General features: G+C 38.2%; 1 protein-coding gene across 2 annotated transcripts in view; it reads left to right on the top strand.

The window, feature by feature from the left end:
• The first annotated feature begins 1013 nt into the window (after window positions 1–1013).
• LOC136734332 (receptor-type tyrosine-protein phosphatase gamma) overlaps window positions 1014–20868 on the top strand; it is a 211089-nt gene continuing 191234 nt past the window's right edge. For both annotated transcript variants that reach the window (XM_066697926.1, XM_066697927.1), the window contains exon 1: window positions 1014–1564. In XM_066697926.1, coding sequence (XP_066554023.1) covers window positions 1477–1564 — 88 coding nt within the window. In that variant the 5' untranslated portion in view covers window positions 1014–1476. The remainder of the gene's footprint in view (window positions 1565–20868) is intronic.

Here is a 20868-nt window from a genome sequence, read left to right on the forward strand (position 1 = left end):
GAGTTTGTAAGAATGTCTTGGCTCGCATCCCCAGGTACCCCCAACGGCGCACATTTTTCATCCAACCAGCCTAATCATTTATTTTAAGATGTACTTTGCTTTGCATTGCACTGCTTAACATTATACTTACATTTACATTATATATAAAAAATACATGAGATGCTGGTTGAATCAAAACTTGGATGTCCCCCAGGACGGGTTCAGCATCCCTTGTTCTAATACATGTGCACGTTACTCTATGTAAAATCATTTTTAAAAGACCTGCGATATGAATAATACAATCTCTAGTGAGAATAAGGACTTTTAAAGAAGACATTCTGCCCACTGTATGATTCCTATGACATCTACTATCTCCCATCAGGTAAGACGTCGCAGTAGCTAACATTAGCTACATATGGCAAACTAAAGCTTGTTTTAGTCTACACTAAGCTGGGAAGAGAGATGAAACAGATATTGACCTGGAATCACAGAACTGATACAAACATCAATCACATGCTCATAATCAATCACCTTTGATTTGGTAATAACAAGCAGACAGAAGAAAGCATTCCAAATCAATTTACAATGACTTGCAATATCATATTTCACAAAAGCTGTTCAGCAAAGCTGTTGACAAACCAGCTGTAGCGTAGAAACACATTGTGGAGGACTTGGAGGAACTGCCATTAAACGCCGGGTATTAATTAAACCTTTCCAGTATTGTAAAAAAGTTCCAATGCATGCATGAGTTAATTTACTTTTTCAGTGCATTGATTCAGTCATGTCCTTCCACGGGTTTCTTTAGATGAAACCATACTATCGATTACATGGATGAGAATACTAATACAACATATAAAAAATAAAGTACAAAGGGGTGTCGTCTTTGGATATAATTGCTTTGTGTGTGTGTGTGTGTGTGCGCACAGAAGAGGGTGCGCGTCGGCGCTAGGACCCAGCCCAGCCCAGCCCGGCCCAGCCCGCTCCCGCTCCCGCTCCCGCTCTCCCTCCCACTCCCGTCTTTCTCTCCAGCCTGTTTTAAAGTCTCCGCCAGACTCGGGCTCACATGTTACTTCCTGGATGGGAGGATGGAAAGCTTCCAGCTCAGCTCCAACTCTTCCCTTTCTGTTTCTGCTCTCCGCTGCATGGACTACTACCAGTAGACAATTCCTCCTCCGTTAACTTTGCCGATTAGGCTCTGATCCCGATTCCCCGTCATGTATTTCCGTGGGAATAACACGCAGACGCGGTTTGCATGAAGCAGATCTGGAGGCAGAAGTGCCGTTTCTTTGTAACTTCACACATTCCTCGCATGTGTTGCTGCTGCTGCTGCTGCTGCTAAGTTACATCTGTGGCCCCGCGGTTTGCGTTGCATCGTTGTTCACTTTTCTTTTTTTTTTCTTTTTCTTTTCTTTGTTTTATCTTTTGCTCTTTTTTTTTTTTTGGACGTTTAACTTTTGTCCTCAGTTGCCCTTTTTTGCTCTCGATGTGTATTGTGACATGCGGAGGCTACTGGAACCGTGTTGTTGGTGGATCTTGTCTTTGATTTTCTCAGCCTCCGTGCTTTTTTGGGCCGACTGTCATCCTGGTAAGTTGCATATAACTGGTTACATATGTTATTTTTTATGTGTCAAATCCCCCCCCCCCGCTGTGGGCAGGGAGGGCTGTAGTGAAGCGGGTTACATTGTGATTTAAAAGCACAACAACAACACAAATGAGAGGTGCCATGCTTATTATACGGCCCGCGTCTAGCAGATTGGACACATTTACAATATACAGTATGTAAAGACACGCACCTATATAATAATCTAAAGATGATCGATCGATTTTGTTAACTTTGTTTGAATATGCATGTATAGCACAACCCACAATTGCAATGAATGTGGCATGGGTTTACTAGAGTTTACTTACTTATGATATTACCGTAATGTGTACAAACGCAGAAAGGGCAGCGTTAGTGTACATGCTCAAATCGCGCATTGCTGCCCATAACACGGACAGCGCTTCACACCGGGACCCTTATTGCTAGCTGCAGTATTGGCGCTGTAACGCACGGATGGTATGAATTATGACTTATATTCTACTCCTAAAAGTGACAAGGGCATTAGCTAGAGATCGGAGTCGGCTTACTTTATTGTACTTCTCCTGTCACAAACTGCGCATCGAACGATTGTCGAGTCGGAAGAGGATTCTAGAATTTATTTTGGGAATCGGGATTCGAATCGGAAATCGATGCCTCGCAAAGACTTTATCGAAGAGGCGAACGTCCCTGGACCTTTTCCTGTTCAAAATCCCGTAATAGCCATCTGTTTTTTTGGCGCAGTGCTCTCCTAAGCAGAATTCAGAGTAGAGGGAAGGAGAAACGGAGTAAGAGTAGCTCTTTGCCTCTCTCTCTCGGAGTGTGTGTGTGTGTGTGTGTGTATATATGTATGTATATATATATATATATATATATATGTATATATTGGAATGGCCTCGGATACATGGCATCGATGTGTTGCAAAGGGAATTCAGCTGTTACCAGATTAGAGAGAGAGGGGGTGGGGTGTGTGCATGGGGAGGGGGGGTTGGGGGGGTTATTGATTGACCACCCTTTTTGGCTGACCTTGACTGAGAGACGAAAACGATTCCCATAGTTTTCAAATTTGCCAGTGATGACTATTCAATGCAACCCTAGGATAAGATAAATAATATGCATGTAGATTTGAAAAGGGAGCCAGTATACTTTGGCTTTGGTGAGAGGAAAAACAACAACCCGCAAATGAAGCCCGTTCTCTTTACAGTAAAAAACCCCCCAAAACTAGAGTGTTGTATAATGATGCATTTGTTAGGTTACACACAGACAAATGAAACGGGTTCAATGGGCGCATTTATTTCATTCGGGATTATTTCCGCTCTCAATTGCCCAAACTTTATCCGCTCCAGCCCTGCTTATTTTTTGTGACTTGGGAGACGTGAGATGCTTTTACTGTAAAGCCCCCCTTGTGCGTGGTCTTGCCCCACTCTGTTTTGTAATTCAGCTAAAAGAAAAATCCGATCCAATGGCAGCATAATGAAATGAAATGAAATTGTGTAGTTCTGGAGTAGAAACATGGATCTTCTTTGTATCGATTTCTTCTTGATTTCAGACTCGACCGAGGAACTCCACTCCATGTCTGGTAGAAATTGTAAAGTAATGACATTTAGGAGGCAGGGGCTCGCAGTAGATGAAGAAGATCTGCTCTAATGTGGGCTCTGACAGCATGGCGAGCCCCCATACATATTGATGGCGCTGAAGTCTGATTTAACTACCAGGTCTAATAGGAAAGATCAATCCCTCCTGCGGGTGAAGTTATAATATTACTGTGTATATAATGTGCCTGTTCCTGCAGCCATAGCACAGCCTTCCTCTGTTTGCCAAAGTCTTATTAAACTAAACGGAGGCAAGCCAATTACAATAGCTGCAGCATGTTTTATTTATTTAAAATTAAAAAAAAATAATGTATTGCAGTTTAACCAACTATTGGGCTACCCTTTTCCATGAACAAAGACATCAACTGTGCTTAAAATGATGAAATCGATCATATATTGAAAATGTTCTTATTGGAACATACTTTGTATTTTGTATTGCTTTCGTCACAATGCCATCTCAACAGCAGGCTACTTTTCCATTACATGCATTACTTACTAACTACATGTTTACTACACGATTTATGTGTAATTTTGGCAGTCACTGCAAGTTCGTTTCTTATGAACAAAAGTTTGCTATCTTTTGCATGGGTAGTAATTCGCAGTGGGCAATATCTTTAATATAAAAATGGGGATCCAGGCGATTATTTAAGAATGCAATGACAAATATGTATTAGTTGGAGATTTACATGTGCCACATTATATTTTAAGAAAGGGCAAAATGGAGAGGTCTGAATGAGATCATCTGCCCTTGCTGTGTCGGTCCTGAGCTTTCACCAAATAACTGTTATGAGTAATAAATCAATGCACAGATCGGGAAACGGGCTGCTGCATGGCAGTGTGGGGATTTCTGTATCCAACACGATTACCTTCATTAGAAAATTGATTAATGTTCAAATAATAAGACTCTGCCACAAAAGGACACATTGTGCACTCAAGGACTCGGCTATATGGATACACCCCACCCCCTGCTTCATTATACTGCCCTGGCTTGTGCAGCAGGATCATTTTGGCTATTGCTTAGATGTGAGCTTATAAAATGCATTGGGGAAAAGCAAAACAAAATGACAACAACAACAACTGAAAAAAACCCACCTTAAAATCCACCGAGCTTCCATAGTTTTATTATGGCAGCTGTAAAGGGTTGTGCCAAAATCCCTGGCTGTTTTGAATTGCGAAATTGCGGTGAAGCTCTTCATTACAGTGTTTGGACACATAGCCAATTTTAGGCAGCCTGTGCTTTATTAAAGGATGACAAAGGGACACACAAAAATGGATTGTGCATTCATTTCCCTTTAGCTTTTTGAAAGTACTGTTAATCCTCGGTGGGAGCTGTTTTTCACATTTATTTATGAAATGTGATCCTTATGGATTCACTTTATGCCTACTGTTTAAGTAATGCAAAGACTTTTCTACACTTCTCAGTAAAACTTTTAATGTGAGAAAGAAAGAGATTTAAAACAGTGAGTTCTGCCAAGAACATACGAGTTAGATGTGAAATAATTAGAACTATTATAAATAGAAAAGAAAAAACTTAGTGTTTAGTTAGGGCTGTTCTGTTTATAGTCTCTGAAGCTAGTTTCATGGTCCTGTACTTTTTGACATCTGCAAAAATGCTGACTCTGCAATGGAACTGGAAAACATCTGTACTAAATGCAAAATCGCTGAATACTAGGTGTTTCATTCTATAGAGGTACTCTATCCTTAACACTGAATATGAATTTAGATATCCTGCAGCAGCACGTGAGAATAGGATGCACTTGATATGGCTAAACCTACAACTGAGAGTGAAAATTAGAGGTCTGCTCAAGTTTACTCGGTTTAATAATACAATTGTGTTATAAAATTGGGGTGAGGATGTTCAGGGTCTGGGAATGAGCAGCCGTTACCACTCTGTATTGCAGCACGAGCACAGAAGCATTTAAAAAAAAGTTTAATTTAATAAAATGGCATGTTTATTTATAAGCCGAACAGAAGTGGACATTTCAAATCCGCGGTGCATGATGTTAAAGGTTGACATTTCGTGTGATTGGATGTGCTCCTGGCTTCAGTAACAACATTATCATCATCATCTTCTTGAGCAGTAGCTATTATCTGTCTAATGCTGGACGAAGCCGGCTCTAATGTCTGCCAGGTCTCCGTATCAGTCACAGGTCCTGTCATCGTTTGCGAGCATCTTAATAGATTGATTAAAAGATATTTGGATTTGCAGAGTTAACTGAGTAGGTCACTGTCAGACAGCAGTAATACCGTCTTTTTCACTGAACAGTTCAAAATGTTGAAACGGCCAAGGCAGGGTTTTGAAATTCCTCTTTGTCTGGAAAAAATAATTATTTGGAGGATCTAAGTAAGCTTATTTGTAGCTGAGAAATCTGCAACTGCCATCGGTCATCTAATGCTTTCCTTAATCAGTTTTAGCCATATGTTCCAGGAATGGAAATGTGTTTCCAGGGAAATAACTAATGTTGAATCAGTTCAGAAGATTCCAGACTGCTTTCCTTTCTCCTTTCGTTGCTTTTAAGTTTAATGGAGTGCGGTATAATTTGTTTCTTTCAACAGAGGGCTCTCATGTTGCCTTTTTTATCGTTTCAGTCAGGAGAGAGAATCAAGACCATGTTGAATTATTCTCTATAGGAAGGGTGGGAGTTTCCCATAACTCTCGTTTAGGATTTGGAATAACACTTGAATTAGGTTGGATGTTTCTTGTGTTGGACTCTTGGTAGAGGCGGCTTTTATTCTCGCCATTAGATGTAGTGCACCCTGTTATCCTTGTTCAAGTTTTGAAGAGGATGGTTTTTAATTGCGTGTCTTCGACATCAACTCTGTGGATCCTTTGCATGATGCTGTTGGAGAGGAATGCAAATCAGGGTCCCCCTTCCAGGTTTCTAATATAGAATTGGAAGCAGGAGTAAACCGTATACTTTAGTGTAAACAGTCATATCATAAGTGTTTGTTTTGTGTAGAGTGAGTAGAGTACATTTTACATTTGCGGAGTCAAACAAACGCTGTCCTTTGAAGTTCTCTTTACCTTAGGCTCTTGCTCTTTCTGAGGTGCTTAATGAAGAAGCCCACGTGCCAGGCAGGGCTGCATTGCTATATCAAACGCAGAGTGCGGAGTGTAATTCGGCCTTGTGACAGCTGTTGGAGTATCTCGGCTAAAGAGGATGTCAGTCTTTTGGATAGGATGCTGTTAAAGCCCTTCATCTGACAGCCAGTTTATTCTGGCTGCAGAAGGAAAGCAATCTGATACTACAGGCAGGCAAACTACTGTAAACTACTGCGTTTCAAAGGCAAATGGTCAGGGATGACACCTGTGCATTATTGTAGCAGAACTTTTTAAATATTTGTGTGTGTGTGTGGTTGTCCAAATCGAAACTCTTATCTATATACTAAAAAAAGTAGAAAAATAAAATACAGTAGCCTATATCTGCGTGTGTCCCCTTGTTTAATCGAAGGGAGGCAGATATTTAACATTGTCAAACATTTTCTTGAATTTTCTCTGTGTAAAAATGTATTTTATGTGTCTGATCAGTATACAATTTTTCAAGAGGTAGGCTCACCGTTAAGACAGTTTCCTCTTGTTGGTGGGGTAGGGGGGGGGGGGGTGATTCTGCTTGTGCCAACTATTACTGACAACCATGGAAACCAGTAGCATTTGAGAAAGATGCTGAGTTCATTCAGGAGGCATCTAGGGACTGTGACGGTAAAGCTGTCCACTTTTTTGCAGAAACAAGGACAGGGGGTGTAAATAGCAAAGATTCAGTATAATTGGAAAGAGCGTGGCAGAGTGGGAGAAAAAAATGACTGAAATACCTTTTAATTCTTTTCAACAGCATGCAACTGTATTGATAGCACTTTACCTCCCCAGTTTGTGCTCTGTTTTTCGCTGTTTTTTCTCATGTTAATAAGAGGTGACTTTCAAACACCTTGTCAGAATTATAAGACTGTAATTCGCCAATTCTCCATCTCCTAATAGATTTCTCTTGGCAGAATATGTACTAATTTCTCCTTCACGAGAGACTTATAATTGCATTAGCTATAATAACGTGCATTAGATAAATGTTTCAGCTCCAGTGTTTTTACAGTCATTTTACAAAATAAAGAATGATAAACGAGGATCCAATACTCCAGAATGTTTAATTTAATTCAGTTGTCTGTTAATGCAGTAGTTGGTGGTTTCTTTAGCGTTTTAGACTCCCTCAGTCAAAACAGGATGTTTTAGGTTAGCACGCCCTTAAACAGAGTCGAGCATAATTTTATAGTTGGTGACTACTTGTGTCCCAAAAAAGAAAGTTGTTCAGACAATAAAGTTTTAATTTAGACTTCTTTGGAAAATGGCCACTTTTATGTAAGTGCAGATATTTCCTTTTTAAACTTGTATTTTTAAGATTATGTGATAACACACAGTTAATCAACTCATAATCTCCTCTACTGCTCATTTAAAGAGTTTAGAATAGGTTTTCATTGACCTTAGCTATAGATAGTAGCTATAGTTTGGCTTAGGGTGTGGGAAAAATCGAGCTGGCTGATTTATATACAAAACTACTGCCTCCTAAGCCACAATTTGCACAGACCTGAAGTTTGAGCCACTTGTGCACCGTGCATGAGGTGAATCTTTAAAATAACTTCCAAACTGGGAAGCAATCCATATTAATAACCAATTAAAGTGAATGCTGCAGTGATTCCCCAGGAAGGCAAATGCCATTTTCTGCATGAGGTCAGGAAGCTTCAGTTTCTCCCCAACGTCTCCGCAGCACCGTGCTCTTGACTTGTTTAAGATTCATGATGAAATGACACTGCAGCGCACTGACACACAACACAGTCCAGTCTTAATAGTGTATGGAACTGGCACATTTTCTGTCAGTGTGTTCGAATGATCCACTCTCGTAGTACACTTATTAGACCCTAATCAGGCAGGTCACAGTGGTCAACAGTTGGTTCCAATGTTTGATTAATGTGAAGCCCTGTAAATTCAAGAACAGGAGTCCTGCAGAATTAAGATGCCAATTTGGTCCCAAGATGTAAAATACTGTTACCAGCAGGGAATGCTAAATATCACAAACTTTCAGAGAGTGAGGAGAGATTGACTCTTTCCGTTAGTTACAGGAGGAACTGGTACACGACTACCGATCAGCCACTAGGTGGAGTATTTTATATAAGTAAGTTTTTTTAAAATTTTATTATTATTTTTATCTTGAACACCATCTACCCATCCATTCTATTTAATCATCCCTAGTAAGATAATAAAATTGTGTATTCATGCAGCGCCGTCGACTCCTTTAGAAGTCACAGAATATGAATTCCCACCTCTTTTTAATGCATTGTTTGAGTTCTGTGGATTTCTGTAATTTCATTTCTCTGTATAGGGGAATCGGTATACATTTCTAGAGTTGGGGGGGTGTGGGATATAATATGGAAACCATTGTAATAAGTTTTATATTCGCATGCTATTCATGTAACGCAGCAAGGCAATGTTTCAATTTGAATTACAGAATTTAATAAGGTTTCACAAGATTATTTTGTTACCAGATATCAAAAAGTATTGTATAACATTTAGTCATCATTGAGAATCCTGCTTAATCTTGCTTTGACCTTCTGCAATGCATTCCTATTAAGAGAAGTTGAATAACACTCCTAAGAAATGGAAGAAATGCATTTTCTCTTGGCATGCCAAAGCTACCTTGGTTAATTCTTTTCACTTGTCCCTTTAACGTCAATGGATCTAACTGTGAAACGAGGAATGTTTCTTCCATCACAATTGTCTGTACGCTTTATTCCTTTCTGAAACTCTTTCAAAGGAAGCATGAACATTCTTGGTTTCTTTGGTTCATGTAGCGTTGGCCCTTATTACAAAGGCTCAGACCACTTATCAGACTGAGGGGAAAAAAAAAAGAAAAAGAAATCAACTCGCCTCAATAACTTCTGTGAAAATTAGCTTGCAAGACTTGGCTAGCTGCCGGAAAACGAAACCTTAGGCTGGTAGGCCGGTACAAGTTACTGCTTTTGTGTGGTTCAAAGGATGAGTGAAATAAAAAGCCATTGATAGGATAGATAATTGATCAGGCCGGACTCTGCTTTCATCGTGTAGGCCGAGACGTTGTTGTCATTGCATTGTTTTGCATGTGGCACATGTTTTAATATTTCTTTCCCCCTACAGGTTCACATAACTAGTAGAGAAACAATGATACACATAGTGAATCATTTCAGGCTTTTATTCTCAAACTAGAGCCCATAACTGAGAACAGTTTAGGTGAATTATTTTGTGTTAAGCACATGATTTTCTAATAGTGTTGTGCTGTATTAAGATCAGGTTTTGGGAACAACTTAAGTATCATGACTGGGTTGTGAGTCTTGTTTCCCTAGTGCTTTCTTAAATTGAGTCTGGTGATTCATTGCACAATTTGCAATTCAAAATCAAGTACAGTTTGCTTGGTTACATGTTAATGGTCTTTAACTGAAACAATCCACTCACAGATTGATAATCTTGAGATTTAGTTCTGACACTTTATTCTTTCTTGTTTTGTGGGATCAACCATTCAAGCACAGGTCACAACATTTTGTACACAGCGTTTGTATACTTCATAGCAATGATTGTATCCAGAGTGCACTGAAATTCACTACATTTCATAGGCATAACATAAGCACTCGCCAAGAGGTATTTTGTCACCAACTCAGATGCAGAATGCATAACTGAAGAGGTTTGACACTTTGCAAGTGATTTTGACTAAAAAGGAAATGTTTGCTCTGTAGTCATATTTTTTAAATGTTGTTAAATATTTTTTGAGTTATTAATTCCAGGCTTTTTCAAAAGTATTTCTATTGTATTGGGGAAAATAGGAAAATGCATATATTGCTTAAATTGGGACCCTATACAGACTTAATTTAATGAGATAAGGTAGATATGAGATAACATTAACTATTACTACAGTTTCAAAAGTTAAGCAATAAGTAATTGCACTTGTGTGATACTACACAACACATCCTGTTAGTATTAGGCTAACTCAGTTGGAAATTACGGTATTTTTTTTTTTTTTTTTGCCTTCCTCTTTAAAGTATGTGCCTATGGTAGAATAAAAATATTCATGGCCATTAATATTCTCATTAAGGTTATTAATATTTAAATATTCCCAGCAGAACTAGTTTTCAATCAAAAGATTTTTGCTTGTTAAGGCTTTCTTTTGAAATTCTGACTCAAGAAAAGCTGTCATACTTGTTATTTTGGGGTGGCTGAAGTCCTTGGGCAGGAGAGCGCTGTAGTGATTGTGGATTATGCTCTCAATTTAATAGGAACCCTATTGATTCTTTTGACACAACATTTGGGTTATAAATGTGTTTGGGTTCTCAATAGAAATTTTAAAATATCCCAGTGGTGGGGCCCTAATTAGTAGTGTATTTGAATACCATGGCCTTTTCATATGACATTTAAAAATTTCATTGCCCTGCTTTTAGTGACTTTCAACAATTTCTTTACTTTAAATCACAAAAACAAAACAAAAAATTAGCATCAAGTCTGTGCATTAACTTCTTTGTTGTAACCAGTTGCTTTTTATGTTTGATTAAATACAGGAGCTTGAGAGGACATGCATTAACATTAGGAAAGGTCATAAATGTTTGGTTTTCTGATTTCCGATGGGGGAAAATAATGTTTTATAAAACGCATCTCTTGGTAGATCGCGTGGACTTGTTGGCAATACTAACTAAAAGAGCAGTTTTTATGGGTAGTTGTTCAAGAAAACCTAAAAAAAAAAAAAATATCACTTTATTGAAATGTGCGTGTTGTGAATTCAATCAACAAGAATTGGTGTTAAATGATTGAACCATGACAATTAGTAATGCTTGAATCTTTGTAATATGATTAACACCCTCCTGCTCCTCTGCCTCCAAATCCTGATACCGTTAACCAGATTTAAAATGGGAATTTCTTGGTTCGTGGTGGGTTAGCTGAGTCCCCAGAGGAATCCAATACAGTAGGGGTTGCAGGTGAGAGTTTGAGCACAGCTGACATTGATTGGAAACCATCCTTCAACAATGGATGCTCAACTGCAAGCCCACACAGAAGAAAGAAATCACTCCACCCAGGCTGTGTGTTCATATCCACAGCCCTAGGTTGTACATCACAGACTTGATGCTAAAAACAATAGCTAGTGCTTGACTTCAGGCACATACTGTACCTACCTCGGGCTAAGCCATCTTGGTTGGGTGTTTTCCAGTACTGCTGTGAAAGGATTCAGATTTAACTCGTTTCACCTCTTTTTGAACTGCAACTTCACGAATGCCTTTCCATCACATTGGTTTGTTTCACCACGACCAATGTGAATTCTGCTGAACTGTGCTCCGCTATCCATTACACCAACCAAGTTTCTGGCAACCTCCAATAATCTATCATGCTTTAATGGCTAATTACCCATCCTTGTTTGAAATTGGTACGACGAGGCAAAATAATCTGATTCTTCCTCTAGCAGGGAGTTTTGAACATCATCATTTCCTCACTAACTGGTTGGAAGTATTTTGCTTCTCAACCCAGTTGTGAAGCAGATGGTTGGAGTGAGTGGGGAATCTCACCCTGAGGACTGACATTTCTGTGGTGCCCGTTTTCCTCCACTCCTCTCGGCAGCAGAGGAAGCGAGCTCTCGTTATGGCAGAGGAGAACTGAAATTTACAGCGAGGATGAGCTGAAAGCAGTGTTGTTTCATTCGTCTTTGGAAGCAACTTGTGTGTTACATGAAACACCACCCAGATTTATGTTACAGCAGCAGTGATTTCTCTTTAGTTAATCATTCAGACCTCTGTGAGAAACATGTTCTAAGTAACAGATGACCAGCAGTAAAATAAAATAGAAGTCAGTGATGCATGATATTGCATAACATTTTTAGGGATCAAAATTGTTCCCTTGTTTCAAAGGCACATGTTCAAGTTTCAAAACTGCCTCACTTGACATTTCCATGAGTGATATTTGTGTTTTTTTTTGTTTTCCAAAGCATCTCTTATCTTGAAATATACCTTGCCATACTGCTGTCTGGTAATGTGTTTTATATGTGCCCATTTATTTGTGCTTTACACGCATATATATTAGGAATTAAATACGCATATATATATATATATATATATATATATATTTTTTTTTTTTTTGTATGTACTTCAAGGCCAACAAAAGAATGTGAACAGACATCAAATTATGTATGATGGAAATACACTCACCTAAAGGATTATTAGGAACACCATACTAATACTGTGTTTGACCCCCTTTCACCTTCAGAACTGCCTAAATTCTACGTGGCATTGATTCAACAAGGTGCTGAAAGCATTCTTTAGAAATGTTGGCCCATATTGATAGGATAGCATCTTGCAGTTGATGGAGATTTGTGGGATGCACATCCAGGGCACGAAGCTCTCGTTCCACCACATCCCAAAGATGCTCTATTGGGTTGAGATCTGGTGACTGTGGGGGCCAGTTTAGTACAGTGAACTCATTGTCATGTTCAAGAAACCAATTTGAAATGATTCGACCTTTGTGACATGGTGCATTATCCTGCTGGAAGTAGCCATCAGAGGATGGGTACATGGTGGTCATAAAGGGATGGACATGGTCAGAAACAATGCTCAGGTAGGCCGTGGCATTTAAACGATGCCCAATTGGCACTAAGGGGCCTAAAGTGTGCCAAGAAAACATCCCCCACACCATTACACCACCACCACCAGCCTGCACAGTGGTAACAAGGCATGATGGATCCATGTTCTCATTCTGTTTACGCCAAATTCTGACTCTACCATCTGAATGTCTCAACAGAAATCGAGACTCATCAGACCAGGCAACATTTTTCCAGTCTTCAACTGTCCAATTTTGGTGAGCTTGTGCAAATTGTAGCCTCTTTTTCCTATTTGTAGTGGAGATGAGTGGTACCCGGTGGGGTCTTCTGCTGTTGTAGCCCATCCGCCTCAAGGTTGTACGTGTTGTGGCTTCACAAATGCTTTGCTGCATACCTCGGTTGTAACGAGTGGTTATTTCAGTCAAAGTTGCTCTTCTATCAGCTTGAATCAGTCGGCCCATTCTCCTCTGACCTCTAGCATCAACAAGGCATTTTCGCCCACAGGACTGCCGCTAACTGGATGTTTTTCCCTTTTCACACCATTCTTTGTAAACCCTAGAAATGGTTGTGCGTGAAAATCCCAGTAACTGAGCAGATTGTGAAATACTCAGACCGGCCCGTCTGGCACCAACAACCATGCCACGCTCAAAATTGCTTAAATCACCTTTCTTTCCCATTCAGACATTCAGTTTGGAGTTCAGGAGATTGTCTTGACCAGGACCACACCCCTAAATGCATTGAAGCAACTGCCATGTGATTGGTTGGTTAGATAATTGCATTAATGAGAAATTGAACAGGTGTTCCTAATAATCCTTTAGGTGAGTGTATGTATGACATGTTGGCTTTGTTTGTGTTCTCAAATAATTGTAAAAGAATTTCAATTACTTGAATAAAGCTTAATTGAACTGCTGCAGTAATCGCAAGCTTTAGCGGTGAATGTGGGATGCTGCTTTTTCCAGAAAAATAATTAGATGTATACATTTGCTTTCAAGGTGAAGTATTTTCAGAGGAAATGTTTTGAAAGACAGCAATGTAATAGTTTGTGAAAAGCTTTTTTTTTTCGTCTTTAAGAACAAACAATCCTTGTTATTTTTCATGGAGTCCTTCTGTGAAGCTATTTTTACAGAGACATCGCTGTTATCAGCCTTCACCTATAGCTGAAAATGTATACAGTATGTAATTATTATTTTATGGCTGCTGTTCAAAGAAATTTTAAATATGATTAGCTATCACTGCAGATTTTTAAATCTCATGTTCTGGTCTGCTAGTGCTCAGTTTGCGATGTATTTATCTTTTTAATATGCAAATGGGTATCTTGACCAGAGTTCCTCGAATTTCTTTTGAGCTTGTTACATAATTGTTGCTAACCTCCAGTGCTTGATAACCCACAAGCCAATTGGATACCCTGATCTGTAAACCCCCCACCCCGATTTTTCATTTGGATGAGTTTGGAAATATTGCTTTTATTGTTATTCTTAGTAGTAATAATAATAATGACATCTCAATTAAGTGATATTACTGAAACACGATGGACCTTCATATCAGGCATACAAGTTGCCTACAGCAACAAAAGTGCATGAGGTCGTTGTCGGAGCACAGTCTAACAAGAGCTGCAAGTAAGTTTGAAGCGCATAGTAGGAAACATTTGCATATTTGAAAATCTCATAAATGTAGTTTGAGATTGTGAAATGGTGCACAAGGGTATAAATCTTCACTTCTTATACAGCTTATGAATTAGTGAGTATTTGCAGGTTATTGAAAATAATAGATTTGTTTTACTTTAACACCCTGTCACAAGAAGGAGCGCTAAAGTAAATTGGCATTTGTTCATTACAAAATATAATTACCATCAAGTTAGGATGAAGTTACAGTTTAAAGACCCCAGGGATTCTTGCTTTAAATTAACAAAGACAAAAGGGAAACCGTTCTCTTCTTTTATGGCCCATGATGTCCACAAGCAATCTTGTACTCTAATAGACTGGTTTCTTTAAAGCCATATATTATATATTGTAGCAGGTGTGTGTAATATATATGTACATCTCTGTTCAAATAATAAGGCTTATCCTTTGGGCCCAATATATCCACACGCAGATCACACACAACTCAGTATACAAACTATTGTGTGAAATACAGCAAACTTTGTCAGAGCGGTTTAAATTCAAATTTCTTAATCTGCATTAGATGACAGGTCAGTAATTCTGTTCTCCAGTGCCAATACTGTGAATGGTATACCACTGGCTGATTAGCAAACAAAGGAATATTGTGTTGCAGGGAAGTGTTGGCTATGATGCTGAATTGACTGCAGCAGATGGTTGGTAACAAAATATCATTACATTTCCGCTTGGGGTTGTGCTCGTAGCCAAATAATATAAAACTCAGCCTTTGGCAGTAATGGGATTCTGTGACCTTATTATCCAGGAATACAGGATGGAAAAATATAAAATCTTTCTATTACTTCCCAAATAAACTAATTTTGGGCAAGACAAATAACGGTCTTGGAGTTTTGTTTATTGAAGGAGGGGGTGGATGACAATGTATTAGGATATATTATTAATACATTTGCAAATGATTGTAAGTCAAATGTATATATCCAAACCCTCAAACAATAAAACAAATTATTTTCCTTCCAAAATATTTACAGCACCTGTAGCCACTTGAATACAGGATACTGGGCAGTAGAATTGGTTTAGGGAATTTTCTCAACTATTTTGCTGCTATATAATATTTACAGAATACACTGAAGCTTACCACATAATTGCAGTTATAATCGAAAGCTCGGTGGAAGGAGAACTATAATGTTATAGACTGATCAAAGAACTGTAAATATACTCTTTCCCTTTTTGGGAAACTGATGAACAGGAAAGGCTTCATTTTTGTTTAAAGAATACATTTCTTTTAATTTTGCACAATTAAACCCCAACACATTTATTTGCCTTGGCAGCAGAAGTGATTTGAAGCTGTGTTTAATTTCTAGTAAATTATGGAAATGTTTATTTTCGGGCAAGTACACCATGGGTTTAAAAATAGCTGCTTTTTGGAGAGATGCGTTTTGCCCGCAAACCAGATCATTAAATAATTAGTCATCACGGGCCAAAATAGCTATAGCAAAACTACCTCTGGATTTGTCATTCTCCATTTCTCAGAAGCCTTCCAAGCAATTGCTGTTTTATTTTTTTTAAATGAAGGTTTATTGCCCTTTGCCTGGTGGGGGTTTGCAGATGCTATAGACAAGACTTAGATATTTCATCTTAAAACCGAAATCATGTCTCGAGTGTTCTTTTGACAGTCAAAACATCACACAGTACTTCTCTATGTGAAATAATGTGTTGAACCTGTCTAACAAGTTGGACACCTTTTCACATCGTCTTTTTTTTTTTTTCTTCTTGTGAGCCCTGTTGGCTATGTTTCAGCACAGAAAAAGGTAGACATTTGCTAAATCAAGCTTCTGTCAACTCCTCATGATCTGAAATATGTGGGAGGTTTGGAAATCCACCTGGAAAGTAGTTTTTACTGATGTGATTTCTGACTGTCAAGTTTCGGACGGGTCAACTCCGTGAAATGAAATGGCTAATTATTACGGGAATGGGTTTACCACACTTTTTAGTTTCTGAAGCAGTCTGCCCCTATGGCTGAAGATGTCTTGAGTCTTGACACTACAGGTGTTTATGGCCCGATGGGCATGGATATTGCGCTTTTCAGGGCACAGGTCAAGCTGGTTATATAATTAGCGTCTGACCTATTTCACTAATCTTGGGAATGTTCTGTCATGCCTTGATGTGGTTAGTAGATGCCTGCTTCCCTTAAAAGATATGCCTAACAGGTAGAGCGAGCAGTAAAGACAATCTGTCCTTTAATTTCTCCCCCATGCTGCAGCAGCATCTTTTATTTTTTATTTTTTCACAAACCTATTACAATTCTTAAGTGAAAATGGTGTTTGTGTGTTTTAATCCTTTTAATTACAGTCATGGAAATATAGGCATATTGATAGGCATATTTTTTTTCTGTGTAATTGATCTTTTTAGTGCCTGTTTTCTCAGCAAAATAAAACAATTTGTGCTGTAGTGCCATTATATATAAATACAGATAAATGTGTTCAGGGTTTTGTCATTTGCTTGTATAGGGTTAACTAAGCACCAATAATGCAATACCTCACATTAAAATTGACTCCAACCGCATTCTTCTGTTTCTCCCCACAATTATTAATTGTTTTTCATGTATTTATTTGTAAGAATGACGCAGTGCATAAGCAGTACTGGTATTATAATTAACGGAAGCAAAATCTCTGAAATTATCATTCTGAATATATATAAAAAAATAGAACTTTGGTTGCTTAGATATTTTAATGTAATGGGAAGTTGAAGACCATTATTCATGTAGATCTTGAATGGTCCGGATCTTTTATTCCAAAGCAAAATGACAGGCCGTGATGGAAAGTTGGGGTTCGAAAGTACTTACTCTCTCCCTGGGTGGCTTTTGTAGTTGTAGCAATCTCTGTTCAACCTTAAGTTGGAAATACATTTTAAAAGATATGTAGGACACCAGGAAAGCTTAAACTACTGTGACTCAGCAGCCACATTTCAAAATATCTTATTCTTCAATGACCAAGATTTCAGGTCTGATAGACATGCCATGTTTGTCATTTTGCTAACACGATATGCTTTTCATTTTTAGCATAATCTCTTGAGCTTCTTTAAGCTGAACTGGCAAAGAAACAGTTATCAATCCAAACAGGCAAATGTAATGTTTAAGCTGCTTGTCCTTTTGGGCCTGTGCACCCTGGATATATTACTGCAGTCATTCCAAGCTTATCGCCATCTTTTTAATCTTTCCTATGTTTAAGGATACAATAGAATGGTCAAGCATTGCGCAAATTACTTTTACTAAAAAAACAAAACAAACAAAAAACATTATCCTGTGTTCAGCCAGCTTTGATCAAAACAGATCTAAATCACATTGAACTACAATTAAAGCAAAACTCATATATGTAATTATTTAGTAATTGTGGTTAATTTTGCCGTGTAGGAGTGTGGTGGAGTGAGATGTGTTTTCCCCTCACAATCTCGTATTAAAAATCTATAATGCTTAATCGGAAGCATTTAGATTATGCTGCAAGAAGGCATTAACATTGCTCCATGTCTAAGTAAGCTAGATTATGTTGATTATTATTATTTTGGTTCAGTGTCAGTATTTTAGGGTACCATATGTTTGCAGCATGCCTGAAAAGAAGAAAATTGCATTTGTTGTAAACCACAACAATAACAAAGCAGAGACTATTCGAATCTGTAAACATTTAAACCATTTGGGCCCTTCCAACCTCTTTCTGAATGTGTGATTGAACACATTAAGAGCATTAGAAGTCAGTGCCTAGCAACAGAATTTAGCCTGGAGAGGGTGGTACTTGGAAGAAAACAGAGCTGCTTAACACATGTGCCCTGATTTCCGCAAGGACTAGAACAGCGTGTACTAGAACAGCAGGTTTTCAGTGACTTTCCTTGGATTATTGACCCTGAATGAAATGTTCAGTCGAGGACTGGTAGAGATAAGCAACTTATAGCTGATATTTCTGTGCTGCCTCTTGTTGAAAATAATGCCACCGACTGTGTTTAACCCACCCTTTTCTAAAAATAAATAAATACAATTACAATAAAAAGGGATTAAAACTTGCATGTCACTCGAGGTAAAAATAATGTGTTGGGAAAATACGTGAGACTAGAGATCTATAAAAATATTATCTTGGTTTGGAGTTCCTCAACATGATCGAGGGAAGACAGGTTTCAAGACAGTTTTACCCATTTCTAAAGCAATACTTTTTCCATCTCCATGAGTTGATGGTAGCAGGCACTATTTTCAAGAGACTGGGATCAATTAAGCAATTAACTTATGTCGGCTCTGGTCATTGAGGACTGAAAAGGGTAGTTCATTTTCTTTATACCATAACTTAATTTCACAAATCAACTGCTCACATTGAAATGGTTCCAGGTGTTAAGAAATCGATAATTTGTAGGTGACCTATAAAACCTGTAGGATTGAGGATTGGGTTTGGGAAGCACTGCCTTATGGCCCATGCATTTCATCTGATGCACAAATGATCTGATCCTACCTGGTTGCAGCATTTATTATTATTTCCTTGTGTGTTATGAGATGGGCCATTACTGAGATTATGAACTTTTTATTTATTTTTTAATACATTTAAAAGTTGCTTGTGAGTTTGTAACATGTATGCCAAGTGACAAAGCAGTTATATCTTGCTGTAAGAACAGATCTGGACTCCCATGATAAATGATTAAGATAATGACCTACCTTTTTCATAAATTGATTTGGTATAGTATGATACAAAATGTACTGAACTCTGAGTGATGCTCGGGACAGCACATAAAGCAGTAATCACAGCACGTACCCAATTGCCAAGTCTTACTGCTCACACTGTGCTTCTTCACTAGTACCAAATGACCAGAATAAGATTGTCAGTACATTAAACTGAGTTGTCTCTTATTAGTTCTGTGATTGCGAAGGTCTTCCTTGTTAAAACTCTCGTACTTTATTAAAGCAGTTTTAAACTAGTAGTAACCTTTAGCAAAGAAGCTATTTTTTTTCCTCTTAATGGTAAGGTTTAACAGCACAGCAGCAATTACATTGGATCCATATTCTATTAAATTCATTCTAGTATGAACAGTATTTTACCACTAGTACTATAGGTCATGTTAGAAGATTTTCAGTCCCATTGTCCCATTATAATCATCTTGATTAACAGGCATTTGAATCTGACATGCACATTCATTCTTGGATTTAAAGCATGTTATCTTAAGGAAGTTTAAAGGATAACAAAAGATGGCCAAGATTGACAAGCTACATGATTCTCTCCACGGTATGTGATTGGAGCAATAATGTCTATCTCTGGGGTAATTGTTTATGCTGGTAAACATGTTTTAATTTGCCTAATTCCCCCTCCATTAATAATAATACTAATACTAATACTAATAATACTAATAATAATAGTAATAATAATAATATTATAAAACTTCATTTCCCTGACTTTGGTGGACTGCAATTGCAGTTTCTGTACTATGCGCTCAAAGTATCTTTCCATTTCCTCATGAAAAAATGATGGCGAAAACACAAACGACCAGTGATATATGGTGCTATTGATGGGAATTGAATTTGCAAGGGGAAAATGGGATTCGGTTGCAGTCTGTACTGATAATGATGTACCCAAATGGATTCGTAATGGCCATTCATTGTGATGTTCAGCGGCTAGAGGGTTTGACACAAATATTAATGCAAGTGGCAATACATGTGGCGGGGTTGACTATAAATTAGCAGCTATTGCTTCATGTTCATAAAATACCTCGGTTTGTTTATGGAGCTCATCATGCTTCCCAAACTTTTTCCCCCTCTTGTTTTCTTTATTTGCAAAAATTTTAACAGCCTTTTCTCAGCTTTTCCTCACAAGAGAACAACTGGTAGATCTATTGATTTCTTTCCTCCTTTCCCAGGTTATTTTTTCACCAATTACCCACAACACAGTGCTTGCTGTTGTGTATATAAGAAACTACTGCATTTCCTTTTTGCCATTCTCCAAGTTTGTTTATTCTTGTTTAATACATATTTCATGACCTTTATTAAATGGTTCCTCTTTACTGTATTTGCATTGTTAAGTCACACACAGACACACTCTGTCTGGGTATACAAAACCCTAATAGACCGAAATGGTGGTGGTTGTGTTTAATTAAATCTGAGCGGTTTTGTTCAGCATTTGATGATACTAATACAAATAAGCAAACTGCATTGCGTCAATCAGTTGGCAAGTCGAGGAGTACAGTTTGTCTGCATTTGTTTGTCTGCAGAGAGCTGTCCATGGTGCTGAACTCTCTGAATTATCTGTAATCATATGCTAGATTGCATATCAGCAATTTCTCCATTGCAGTCTGTCCATGTATATACCCACCCAAGCGTTATTTTATTAACCTTAACTGCCCTCTTCCATGTGTGGGTGAAACTGGCATACGCAGCCCCTGCAGTGATGGGTTAAGTCTGGTGAATTCATTTAATACAGGTTTAGAAATACTGAGCACTAAATGGCCAGCAGCCATAAAACTGTAAAGTAAGTCTTAAATTCTTAGTTCTCCAAAACCTGTCA

Source organism: Amia ocellicauda, chromosome 3, assembly GCF_036373705.1.
Source record: "Amia ocellicauda isolate fAmiCal2 chromosome 3, fAmiCal2.hap1, whole genome shotgun sequence".
Taxonomy (NCBI): Eukaryota; Metazoa; Chordata; class Actinopteri; order Amiiformes; family Amiidae; genus Amia; species Amia ocellicauda.